This window comes from Carassius auratus, chromosome 20 (assembly GCF_003368295.1).
Source record: "Carassius auratus strain Wakin chromosome 20, ASM336829v1, whole genome shotgun sequence".
Taxonomy (NCBI): Eukaryota; Metazoa; Chordata; class Actinopteri; order Cypriniformes; family Cyprinidae; genus Carassius; species Carassius auratus.
This window is the reverse complement of record NC_039262.1, coordinates 16,501,000-16,514,042: the sequence shown is the minus strand read 5'-3', so window position 1 is coordinate 16,514,042 and position 13,043 is coordinate 16,501,000. Positions and strand designations below refer to the sequence as shown.

The window sequence follows — 13,043 nt, the reverse complement described above, 5'->3', positions numbered from 1 at the left end:
TTAATGAATATGTTAAAGATAATTAAATATTCCACAGAAATTATTAACAGATTAATTGAATCAATTAATCCAACATTCTGGTTTCTAGTAATCTGAATATATATAAACACTTTATACAGAATATCCCATGTAAGGAACTTTGATTCATATCTGTACACGTCAAACAAAAATATATTGGAGGATATTAGATACAAACATACATACTACAAACTTTACATAACAAGATTATACTTTTATTGGATTGTGTTTATCTTAAATTAGAAAAACTCATGTGCATATCTTTCAATCTTTTCTCCCATTCGCAGAAGATCTTTCATCATGCCAGACCTCTTAGTGATTAGAGATGCTTCCTGAGTTGCTTATTACTACTGCTTCAGACATCGAGCTCACAGCAGGATGAGCAAAGCCAGCTGCTATTGGTGTCCTTTGATGGCTTCCGCTGGGACTATGTGAATCGAGTACACACACCCAATTTCCATGCCCTGATGGATGAGGGTGTGCTGGTGGAACAAGTGGAGAACACCTACATCACCAAGACCTACCCAAACCACTATACCTTAGTGACAGGATTACATGCCGAAACCCACGGCATTGTTGCTAACGAAATGTACGACCCCATTCACAACCGTTCCTTTTCTATGGAGGGACCTGAGGTGTACGATGCATGGTGGTGGGAGGAGGCTGTGCCGTTGTGGGTCACCAATCAGAAGGCTGGACGGAAGAGCGGAGCTGCCATGTGGCCTGGATCAGACGTAGCGATTGGTGGAACGTATCCAACACATTATTTGAGATATAATGCGTCAATGCCGTTTGAGACCCGAGTCGAGACACTCATTAACTGGTTCTCAGGGCCAGAGGCCATCAGTTTTGGTGTCTTGTACTGGGAGGAGCCAGACGAGAGTGGGCATAACTTAGGGCCAGAGAGCCCACTAATGGACTTAATCATAGCAGACATCGATAAGAAGTTGGGATTCCTCAGGGGAAAGCTCCAAACCGCTGGCCTTTATGACAAAGTTAATCTCATTGTTACAAGTGATCATGGAATGACACAGTTATCACATGATAAGATTATTGAGCTGGACACCTACGTCAGCCGTGATCTTTACACATGGGTAGACAAGAAGCCCTGTAGTTGGCATTTTGCCCGAAAGACGGTTAAGAATGAATATAAAGCATTTGTTATTGCATATTATACTAGTCATTTAATTAGGTGTTTTTTTCCCACTACCCTGTCTTTTATTTTGTTTAATGAAGATGCATTAATATAGGGGAGGGCAGATTGGCCAAAATCAAGATATGAGTCATTCCGTTTCATTGTAAATATATAGAGTATTCACAATAGTTTTTTGCTTTAAATAAGGTCTTTATGATATCAAAATGTTTTAAAAACCATAGACATTTCTAATTCTTGTCACCAGTGTCGATATAAAAAACTAATACTAGCCTTGAATAAAAATGAAAGCCCACTGAAGACAAAGTAAACAATCAGTAATCAAATACAAACTACAGTAGAACAAATAAATAAGCAATTCTTCATACATTGTATAAAAGAATTCAAAGTTTTTTTTATTCAAAAGCCTTTTTTTTTGTATAGATTTGATAATTTTACTAATTTCTAAATGTGTGAAATCCATCATAAAATATGGTGCGTTTCTTGAACTTTAGGGATATTTTGCCATTTAAATGTTATCTCATCAGTGTTAAATGTTTGGTGACACATGCTTTATTCGTCTTTGCGTGTTATTCTCTTCTTAATCTAGGCAAACTTGAAGAGGTCTACAATTCGTTGAAGAACGCCAACCCTAACATGGTTGTGTATAAAAAGGAGGAGATCCCAGATCATTTCCACTACAGACACAATGTCAGGATCATGCCTCTGATTCATTGAGGTCAAAGAGGGCTGGACGGTCATGCAGGACAGAAACGGATCTTTTATGTGTACGTATTAATATCTATACATAACTGAAGCAGAACATAGTACGATAACCTTGTTCACCCATAAATGAACATTTGCCGAAAAAGTATCACCCTCAGGCCATCCAAGAGTATGTTTCTTCCTCAGAACAGATTTTGAGAAATTTAACATGACAATTATTTGCTCACTAATGTATCCTCTGCAGTGTATGTCATTGATATGCATAGAAAATATCTTTGCAGTTATCTAATGTTTCCATGTTTGATCTGCAGTGGGAAACCATGGTTATGACAACAGCCTTCCCAGCATGCACCCTGTGTTTGTCGCCCGTGGACCCCACTTTCCGCCGCCGCTACACCAAGGCCTCCATGCGCTCCGTCGATCTCTATCCTCTCATGTGCAGCATTCTTGGTCTCAAGCCCTTACCTAACAATGGCTCTTTGTCAAGCGTGCAGGATCTCTTAGTGAATACATCAAACCCAAAGCCAGTGGTCTCACCCGTACCCGGAGAGCCTTCCTACGCGTGGGCCGTTGGATCCGTCCTCGGCGCTGCCCTCGTGATCGGGTTCCTCTTCATCTTTGTGCAGCAGGTGACACAGCGACAGCATCTGCCACTGCATCAGTCCGACAGTGAGATGACACAGCCTTTTACTGTAGGGGTCAAACACAAGGGTTGTCGGGACTTTTCTCATTTGAGGTTCTCAGAGTATGTAGCACTGATTATTTTTTTAGTGCCAATTCTGATAACCCTTTTTAAGCAGCTAGCATGGTCGCTTGAATCCAAAGCGATTGATATCCACGTTTCCGTGCCAAGCCCAGTATACCAAAAGCAATATGGGGAAAGATGCTGCGGTGGAAAAAGTTTTTTGCAATCATCAAATCATAACTAAGCCAATAGTGCCCTCTTCTGGTGAAAGCTGTCAGTGAGACCTTTATTCTGTGTAGTCATCTAAAATCTAGTAGCCAATTTGAAGAAGAAAAAAAAGTTAGCATTAACATGCTTTTCCTTTCCATTTGAATCTGATATTTATTTAATAAAAGAGATTCGACCTATTCTCTTGACTTTGCATTAAATTAATATACAAACTGATAGCATTTGTGGCATAATGTTAATTATCACAAAAATGTATTTCCTTGTCCCACCTTTATTTTCAGAAAACAATTTATAAAATCAAAAAAGCTCTGGGATACAGTAAGGCACTTAAAATAGAAAACTGGCCCAATTCAAAAACATTAAAATACTCATTGTTTCTATAGTATAGACACAGGTGGCAAATAGTAAGAATGTTAACATGGTTTTAGTTAGAATAATTGCTTTCTAGTCTTTTCTGTGTATATTTATTTACAATTTTGATTTTTTCCCCCCATGACAACGCAATCCTGTAAACCTTAAAACCCTCAAAAGACTCTTAAAATGATTTAAATATCTTTACAGCCCAAATAATATGCCAACTGTAATAGTAAAATTAAAAAAAAAAAAATTAAGTGATTTTATAATATGGTAAAGATTACATTTCAGATTTAAATCCTCAAAAAAAGGCCTATTTTTTTTAGGAGTCTAATTGAAAAGAACAGCATTTATTTGAAATAAAAATCTTTTGTAACATAAATGTCTTTAATGTCACTTTTAAGCTCGAATAATTTTCACATCATTTATAAAATAGTAAGTTTGGCCTCATTTACTTCCATCCATTTCCTTTTTTAAGCAACTAAAGATATTTTTTATGGTGATTAATACTCTACCACAAATTCTGTTGATTGAGTTTAACTTTTATTGAACCCAGAATATTCCTTTAACTGAATGTTATGGATATGAACAAAAAAAATGCAGAGACGTTAGTAGGAGTTGGTTTTGAATTTTTTGTTATTCTCACACACATTGTAGTTTAAGTTGGCAAATTAATGTTAATAAGTGTCCTTGAAAAGAAACTGGTAGTTGTCAAACTACCTCCATGTTGCACTAAAATCAATGTAAGCTAATCAGGATAGAGAAGTATTAGACTAGTGGGGTGTTTTATCTTATCTGCGTTTTGCACAATGTAATACCATCCAAAATGTATATTAAAACAAAAAGTATGTCTGCACCAAAATCATCAAAGATTGACAAAGTCCTGCTTTATATATTTTGTACTTTTTGAAAATAGCATTTAAAAGAAAGCCATGTGTAGGGCAAAACACTGTGATCATCTTCTACTGGTGCAAAGACGACATGGAAAATAATATTTATGATCTTTTATATAAATGTTGCTGGAGTAATGGTAGTTAGCTGCTAGCAGAATGTTAGGATTGTTTGTTATCAAGGAAATTTTGACTATATGGTTGTGTGCAGAGACTACTGTGTTTTGTGTTGAGTATTTCTATGATTTACTGGATTTGTCTTACACTTTTGGACTTCAGGGCCTTGTGTCTGATTTTGATGTCAAAAATCCCACAACTAAAACATTAAATGTGTAACATTAAAATATAAATAAATGCCTGATTTGGAAACACCCAATTGCTTGATATCTCCCTACTAATATGAGTAGTCAGAACCTATTTTCCCTATCATCACAGAAAAGTTCAGGGTCGGTAAGAATTTTCAGCTATTTTTTTTTAAGTCTCTTTTGCTCACCAATCTCTGTTTATTTGATTAAAAATATGGGAAAAACAGTAATTGTATAACATTACTTGAATATATTTCAAAATAGAACTTATTTCTGTGACGCAACACTGAATTTTCAGCATCATTACTCCAGTCTTCAGTGTCACATGATCCCTCAGAAATCATTCTAATATGCTGCTCAAGAAACATGTCTTAACAGCTGTGCTGCATAATACTATTCTGGAAGTACTGACCCCCAGACTTTAACAGCCTTTAATATTAAAAATTACTAGTGTCTAAACCAACTAGACAGACACATGGTGGAATTCATTTTTAATAGTTGCAAAAATACAAGGGGAACTTGTGTGCAGTTATGCTCTATAATCGAAGAAACTCATGCATACAAACAACAGCAACAATTCGTCAATAGAGCTGGTGAGAAAAGACTAAAATAATAGGCTTTGAGCAGAGCACTAACCCAGGCCTAGAGCTTAAGGAAGAGCCATAGGAAGTGAAAGGCATGCGTCTGACAAAAAGAAGCGGAGCAGTGTGTGAAGAGGCAACTGAAGCTTTTTGGTTTCATCTTTAAATGGCATCAATATCAATGTCCTCTTCCTCATGGTCCAACTTCTCAGGTTTTGTGGTCTCCATTTTCAACTCGCGGGCCGAGGAGGAATACACCACCTAGAGAAAAGGAAGATGAGAGTAAATTCTGCACCAACAAGGTTTATCAACTAACTACTATATTTACAATGATCTTATTATAAATCGAAAATCCTGGTAATGAAAACTGATGTAATAACATGGCTTTTTTTTTTTTACCTCAACGTTGTCATCGTCGTCATCTTCCTCTTCCTCGCTGCCCTCACTCTCCTCCTCTGCCTCCTTGAGCCATTTAACAAAGGGCTCTGCCTTGGCATGAATCTCTTTAGCCAACTCTTTGGAGACATACTTCTTGGACACCTATAGCAGAAATGTCACCAACAGGCTTAGACTCCAGAACGCTAGTCTCCAGCAGCATGCAGGTCACAGACGTTACCATATTACAACCCCCTCCGACGCACAGACTACAATGACAAGGTTTGCCTAGCAACAGGTAACTGACCGCATCATCCTTTCATCTGTGTTATATCAAAGAGCTCATGCATCTAAACTACTTTTATCAGAGCCACGTTCAACTCTGACCTACATCATTTCATCAGACACTAGAGGCTGTGTGTTGGCAGGTTACCTTTTCAGCCCATGCGAGAATGACATCTTCCTCCAGCAGATCGGCGTCATACAGGTCTTTGAGTATGATGGGGACTCTGGGTAAGAGCTGAGTCTGATGCAGCTTCACCAGACACTCAAAGCCACCCAGAAGATATTTCTGGGCTTTCTTATTGTTGTGGCAGAACTGTGGACAGAAATGTAAACTTCTTACACTTATTATAGTGCAGCATTAGTGCATTTTAACAAAAGGAATAAGGTTTGTACACATGGGAACTCTGTTTTCTGTTGTAGTGCAGGTTTCCCAATCAGGGGTTTCTTAAAATGGCAGTCGAATCATTGATGTCATGTGGACCATTTTAATTATGTCCATACTATCTATCTGGCCCTTTAACATGACATGATGGTGAGTAATTAATGACAGAGTTTCCATTTTCTGGAGATCTAACCCTTTAAATTGTGAATTCTGAATGACACAAAAAGGAAAAAGTTGTGAACTCATCGGACAAAGAGTGGAAACCTTGGAAAAAACAAAACATTAAGAATAACGAAAATGTTAAAATGTTACCAGCTATGAGGGACGTACCCGGAGGAAGTGGCGCTTGTACTTCTTAATCTGTTCTCGGATGTTTTCATCAAAGAGCAGCTCGCTCAGGATCAGAGGACCCATGGCTTTCACATCCAGCCTTTCAGCCTCAGCCAAGATCTCTTTATCTGCGGAGTCAATCGCTCCACTGTCTTTCTTCTCCTGAAGGGTAGAAACAAAGAACGGAGCTGAATGAGGATAGTGTCTATATAGAGAGCAATTTCAGTACAATTTGAAGACAAACACCTTCACAAAGTTGTAAAATATGTTGACCCTCTCCTCCAGGGATTTCTCCAAATCATCAGTGAGCGTGAGACCCTTTGCGTGCTCGCTGATCTCCTCCATCCTGCGACGCTGGGCCTCTTCGGTGGTCTCCTCAGCCCAGTCTTCATCATCCCCATCCTGTCATAAGATCACGTTCATCAGCAGTGTTTCTCATCTCTTACGCTGGTAGGTGGTTTTTCAGGAGAGGATCTCAAAGCAGCACTTACCACAGCATCAGGGGCATCTATGTCATTATGGTTTCCAGCTTCTCCACCACTTGAGCCGTTCTCTTTGTCCTTCTTTCGGTTCTTCTTTTCCTTTTCTTTTTTCACAGATCCACTGTCATTCTCTGCACCAACATGACAGAAGAGAGGAAGTTATCAAAAGAGCAGTACAGTTTAGTACACAAACATTAACTCAGCATGGTAGACAAACTGAGTTTTTGACTACTGCCGATACATACTGCTTACAAGCACATACTAAATCCAAGATAGATTAGGGTTACCAAAAATTTCAAGCCTTCCTTCAGTTTTATTTGAAAGAAAAGGTTTGTGGAACATTAAAAGCATAATATGAAAGTGAAGATCATCATGCGTTTAACACTAGGGATTCAAAATATCAATTAACCGTCGTTTAAAGTCTGTATTTACCTGGTGGATTCTTGAGAATGAAGGTGCAGAGTTTGTGTCTAGTGTCCAACATGCCTCGGTAACCACAAGCCTTGCAAGAGTTTCCAATGGTCTGCTTCTTGGGATTAATGTGCTACAATGAGGAGAAGATTTGACTTTATTAAACTACATTGATCAACAGGCTGTGCGACGATGAATCCAGCTACAAACCTGAAGGGCACATTGCTCACAATTGCTTCCACTTGAAATTATTTTATGTAAAAAAGGTGTATGCTTTGCCCTGTGTACAAGACTAGAGCTATGCCTTATATCTTATGTATAACCTTACAGAGAGGATATAAAGTCGACTGAAGCATGAAACCGAAACCAGGCCAGCTGAGACCCTGCTAAAAAAAAAATCTCAGGAGGTCTTCACTACTGCACTGCAGAGGAAGATCAGCAGGACTAAAAGAACATTGCTCTCAAGTATAAAAAACTAATTCCTCTTATAAAACAAGACATTTCTGCCCCTCCACTGAAAGTCCACATTCTGCCATACATGCGTGACACATAATAGATACTGTGTGCTCTTTGAATGAATGTCTTATGTGTTTGGAATAAGGGTGGAACAGTTGTACCTACTCACGGTTATCACAGTTTTAGAGTCACAGTTTCAGTATCTGTTTGATAAAAATTAAAAAATATGAATAATCTAACTACAAATCAACAGCACAAATAAATACAAGAGAGTAAAGATACATAAAATAAACCATTATTTTCAGGGTTTTTTTTTAGGGAGCTAAAGTAAACAAAATGTAAAATATCATTGGATATTTTTTGTCCATAGCGGCACTGAAACTGTAATTTGGACCTTCAACCGTTTGGTAGCTGTTGAAGTCCACTATAAGGAGAATAATCCTGTTATCTTTTAACCAAAAACCTTAATTTCTTATTAACTGGAGGAAGATGTAAACATCTTGGATGACATGGGGGTGAGTAAAATAAAAGGAAGTTTTTATTTGAAAGTGAACTAATCCTTTAAATGGGTTTAATGTAAACAGATTTCAATGTGTGCATGCGCACTATCAGCACGATGATGTAATAAATGACTGCTCATATTCTAGCACACGGGCACAGCATTCACATTAAACAAGAGTGAATGGTTTGTCCACAATTTATTTGTTTTTCCATCACTGTTGCTGTAATGTACTGGGAAGGCAGAATGCACATTTATCAACAGAAACATACATTAGCTGAACCCAGTTTGTTTCACGTGTTTTTATAACAAACCACATTACAGATGCGTTGTCAGATTTAAGATGAACTGCAGTCCTAGCACTTTTTTTATACAGAACTATTCCACCCCTAGTTTGGAACGAGTAAATAATGACAGATCTTTAATTTGTGTGTGAACAATCCCATTATAAATGGAACCCCTCCTTGCCATTGGCTGATTGGTTTTGGCGACTGAAATGTAACCATGAGAAACTGAAGGTGACTTGTATACAGTTAATGACACAGCTAATTTCCTCTTTACACCTGTAAAACAATCTTAACACGTGGAAGCTACATGCGTGACCCCACAGAGACCTGCATACTCAGCAACGTGCATTTAAACATAAAGGGCACTCGGTTCAACGGGGCATCAAGGGCACCCAGTTCAACATCCACCAGAATGCACCGGCTCATCAATAGTCTCACTTCATGACCTTTCTATGAAAGTCTAAATGGAAATATTTACCAAATCAGTTTCAGGATTGTCACACTCAGGACACAGCACGAACTTGCGAATGAATCCGTCTAGCATGTCTTGCAGTTTGTTTGCCTCATGGGATCCATTGACGATGTAGCGGTCATTCTTGGCATCAAACTGGGTTTGGGCTCCCAACTCACAACCAAAGAATTTGGTGGGATCTAAACGGAGGTTACAATATAATGTCAAATGAAAAAATAAAAATAAAAAATCCATAAAAGGAAAAAGTTTAATAGCTTTTTAAAACGATGCTCACATGTCGGAGGCCTATTCAGAGCCTTAGCAACATCAACCATGTTGACTATGACCGTCTTAATTCCATTCCCCTTGCCTTCCACCTGTGATAAACAAACATGGTTTAGTTTGCATCTGTAATGAATAAATAATGGTCAAATTTCATCACAATGACCTTTAAATTGATTATATATTAAATTTTAATAATAATAAAAGAGAGCATGTATATCATGCATTTTAATTTATTATTAAGAAACAAATCATGCATTTACATACAATTTACTTAATCTATATTAATATTTGTCATCAAGAAATAAATATCAACCCCGGCCATATATACACATTTAAAACCCACCTTAGCAATGATACGGGGCATTTTATAGCGGTAGAACTGGTCTGACACGCTGCGATTGACATTGACGGACATTTTGGCTTCCCGTGTGGTTTATCAGCAAGACGAGAAGATCTTGAATTGGCAATTATTAGTATCTTCTGTTTGAAGAGGAGGGGATGACATAAACGACTGCAAGAGTACTCTGTCTCTGACATGAAAAGGGTACGGCCACTGAGGCTCCAGGCTTCCAGCGCGTTGACTAAGATCCCCCCAAACAGCTTCCAGCAGCTGCACTATAGCACTGCAAAGAGGACACGGGAGTGAGGATTAGGAGCAGAAAACAAGTTTCACACGGTTTAGCATCATTACCACTGTGATATCAACTACAGCAGACATCTAAAATGAGGTGTGCCCATTCTCCATAAGCCTGGCTAGTTATCTACTAGGAGCACCTGTCATGGTGATACTGGGATCTTCATACAACTCAATACTTAAATGGATTCCTGTTTAGGATAGAAAACAATGACATCCTCAGACTTAAACATTATGCTGCTGCATGTACTCGCATGATGACGAGATGAAACCCCTGTGTTGAGCAACCCCATGCTGCAGAGTGCGTCACACCAAAGGAGGACGCCATTTTATTCGGTGCAGTATGCAACACATTGAGATTGATGCGAACTCCTAGACCTTGTTAAACAAGTATCGCGAGAGTACTACGCGCAGTCACGAGAGAGAAAAATACAGAAATAACTGAAATCGACGTACCTTTCCCATCCGTAGCTCCTGTCGTCCAGGTACTCAACGTTTTCGCAAAACAAAGACATAAACACACCGCTGGTCGCCCTGAGAAGAGGTGAACTACTGGTTTGAATTGGTGGGTTTAGTTAGCTGATTAGGGGTCGGTGCTGGTTACACCTCGCGGAGCAGAGTGATAAACCCTGGGGAGAAAACTCACGACGCCCTCGATACAGGGGACCTGCAATAAAACAGCATTCATGAGCAAAACTTTACAATCAGTCACATAATGATGATGATGTGAACCAACATGACTGACGTATACGAGCTAACATATGGCAGCATTAACAGTAACCTAACACGCAGTATCTCCTCAAGCCAAAGTGCGAATATATTTATGAAATGTGGCTGAAACAGAATAAATTATTTTCCAGAAGAACTCCCCAATGAGTAGACCAATATGTTTTCGCGAAGTTCTACTCACCTCTCGCACGCCTCTGCTCGTATGCTAAACCACAATGAATGAGCACGTAAGACCTCGTGACTTCCAATCTTAACTCGGCTACAACCTAGTCCCGCCCCCATGCCATAAACGGATGTTTTGATTGGCTTGCGCCTCACTGGGTTCTATTTTATTTGTCAAATTTGGCTATCAATCATAAAGGACAAACCGATTTACTTGATGATTGGGAAAGATATTTTGTGGTAAATAACTTATTACTTTTTATCATTTTTATACGTAAATTCAGATATTTAAAACGCCCCATCAGGCTTTTATTAATATAGACTTTTTTCCCCGTTGTTGTTATTTCAATGCGATGTCAGTCTGTTTTTCAAAAGTCAGCTACCTATTTGTTCTTCAGAAATAATTGCTAGTGCAAATATGGGAAATTTTTTAGCTGATTGGGCCATTCCTGTTAGGGTATGCATTACATTATTATGTCCCCATAATATTTGTCTTGATATATTCGATTAAATCACAATGTTATAAAGATGGAAGTCGTATTAGTTTCACAATTATGTGAACATAAGGGTTATAGAAAATGGCAGTGATTTGGCTTGATAAGATTTTTTGCCAACTTTTCTTTTATCTAATCAAAATATTTCAGATATTGGTTTCCATTAATTATGTTTTTGTTTTGTTTTATTTTATTTTCAGAATTTCAGCATGTATGAAACAGATATATATATATAGATGTCATTAAAAATGGTCCACCTTATGATGTTTTTTTTTTTTTTTTTTTTGCTTCTCCTTTAACATATTCTGCTTTTGGAAGCATCACAAATTCCACATATAGCCTGGGACAGTGGATGACACACAGAGTGAATTCTCTGGATTTGTTTACAAACCACTGAAACAAAAGATTCCTGGCTGAGCACATCATGATGTAGGGCACTGAGAGGAATGAAGAGGACAAAAAGCCAGTATGGGTTCACTGGATTACCTGTGGCATTTTTCAGGGTTCAGAGGGTTTACTGATGTAAGCTACAGTGACAAAATCCTTTATCTTTACTATACAAAAGAAAATATCCGATAACATTAGAGGAAACAAACACGTTTTCAGCATTCATTCCATAAGTATATAAAGGGTTATAATATTGTTTTTTAGAGTAACAAAACAGACTAATAGCTTTAAGAGAACATTGCAACTCAGTCAACTTTTTCTGAAGTGAAAACATAAATGCGATTCCTCTGTTTGGTGAATTCATAAGGAATGGGACTCTTGCTGACAGTAATTAAAGCATTATATATGCCTTTATCCAGCATATACATATAAACATTTATACACAGTACAAGCATTCACTATGAATTAAACCACTGGCATTGGCACCATGCCTTATTTGGAACTTGAAATACAGAAACACTCAAAAATGAAAATCCTGTCCTCATTTTCTCACCCTTATGGTGAAAATTAAACATGTAAGTCTTTATCTCTTGTGTGAAAGACAAAATAAGAAATTCTGAAGAATGTTGAAAACGAAACAGTTTTGGTTCCTATTGACTTCCAAGTGTCCATTCAATGGTGTCAAAAGGAAGAACAACTGTTTAGTTATCAATATTCTTCCAAATATGGACTATCCCTTTAATCTCATGTCAGTGTCAAAAGTGCCTGAATTTACCAATAAAGGGGACATTAAATATGTGTGGTTGTATAATGAATGTTAAAATAAAGTCAGTTATATATAAAGTTACAAAAACTTCTTCGTTTTAACAAACTAAACGGTATACATAAGGTATGGACTTTATGGTATCATATATATTTGTCCATTAACATTTCACCACAATGATTTTTCCTTTCTTTAATAGCATTAAAAATTCAAATGTGAAAATAAGCTATACATCTCTTATTCCTTTACTCAATTCTGTTTATGATCTTTTTGCACATTCTCCAGTGAATATTTGCTCCACCTCTGCCAAAACAGGTGGAGAACATCTGTGGGTATTCTTCAGCTCATATTACAGATTTCCCAATTGAATTGAAGTCATGGCTCTGATGGAGCTGTTCCAGAAAAACAACCATTTTCTTGCTATTTATAGTTTTTCCCTCGTGTGCTTCTACCTGCTGATGAAATGAATGTTGCCCCTGATTACAGATCTCTGGCAGGCTGAAATAGGGAATGTATTTTGTTCTCATGTTGCTCTCCTGCTTAAAAGCAACCCCAGCTCCATGCAAGACAATAGTGATGTTGTCACCTTTTGACTTGTTTTGTTCACATTGCCCTTGTTTCTCATTCCTAGGTGTAGTAGGTCAGCCTGATGTGCTTGGGATGTGCCATGTTTTCCCTTCCTTTCTGACACTAATGCTGCTGTTTTTAGTTG

At 37.9% G+C, this 13,043-nt stretch overlaps 1 protein-coding gene and 1 pseudogene across 1 annotated transcript; one reads left to right on the top strand and one right to left on the bottom strand.

Moving 5' to 3' along the window:
- The first annotated feature begins 318 nt into the window (after positions 1-318).
- LOC113037953 (ectonucleotide pyrophosphatase/phosphodiesterase family member 5-like) lies at positions 319-4,266 on the top strand (annotated as a pseudogene).
- Positions 4,267-4,812: 546 nt separating this feature from the next.
- On the bottom strand, positions 4,813-10,785 carry LOC113121054 (eukaryotic translation initiation factor 5-like). Its single transcript, XM_026291279.1, has 12 exons — positions 10,707-10,785; positions 10,253-10,463; positions 9,506-9,785; positions 9,173-9,254; positions 8,905-9,077; positions 7,206-7,317; positions 6,783-6,904; positions 6,538-6,693; positions 6,292-6,453; positions 5,728-5,892; positions 5,319-5,459; positions 4,813-5,180 (listed from the first exon to the last, which is right to left on the bottom strand). The coding sequence occupies exons 3-12, from the start codon at positions 9,575-9,577 to the stop codon at positions 5,082-5,084; spliced, it is 1,284 nt and encodes a 427-aa protein (XP_026147064.1). The 5' UTR covers positions 9,578-9,785; positions 10,253-10,463; positions 10,707-10,785; the 3' UTR covers positions 4,813-5,081.
- Between the last annotated feature and the right edge of the window lie 2,258 nt (positions 10,786-13,043).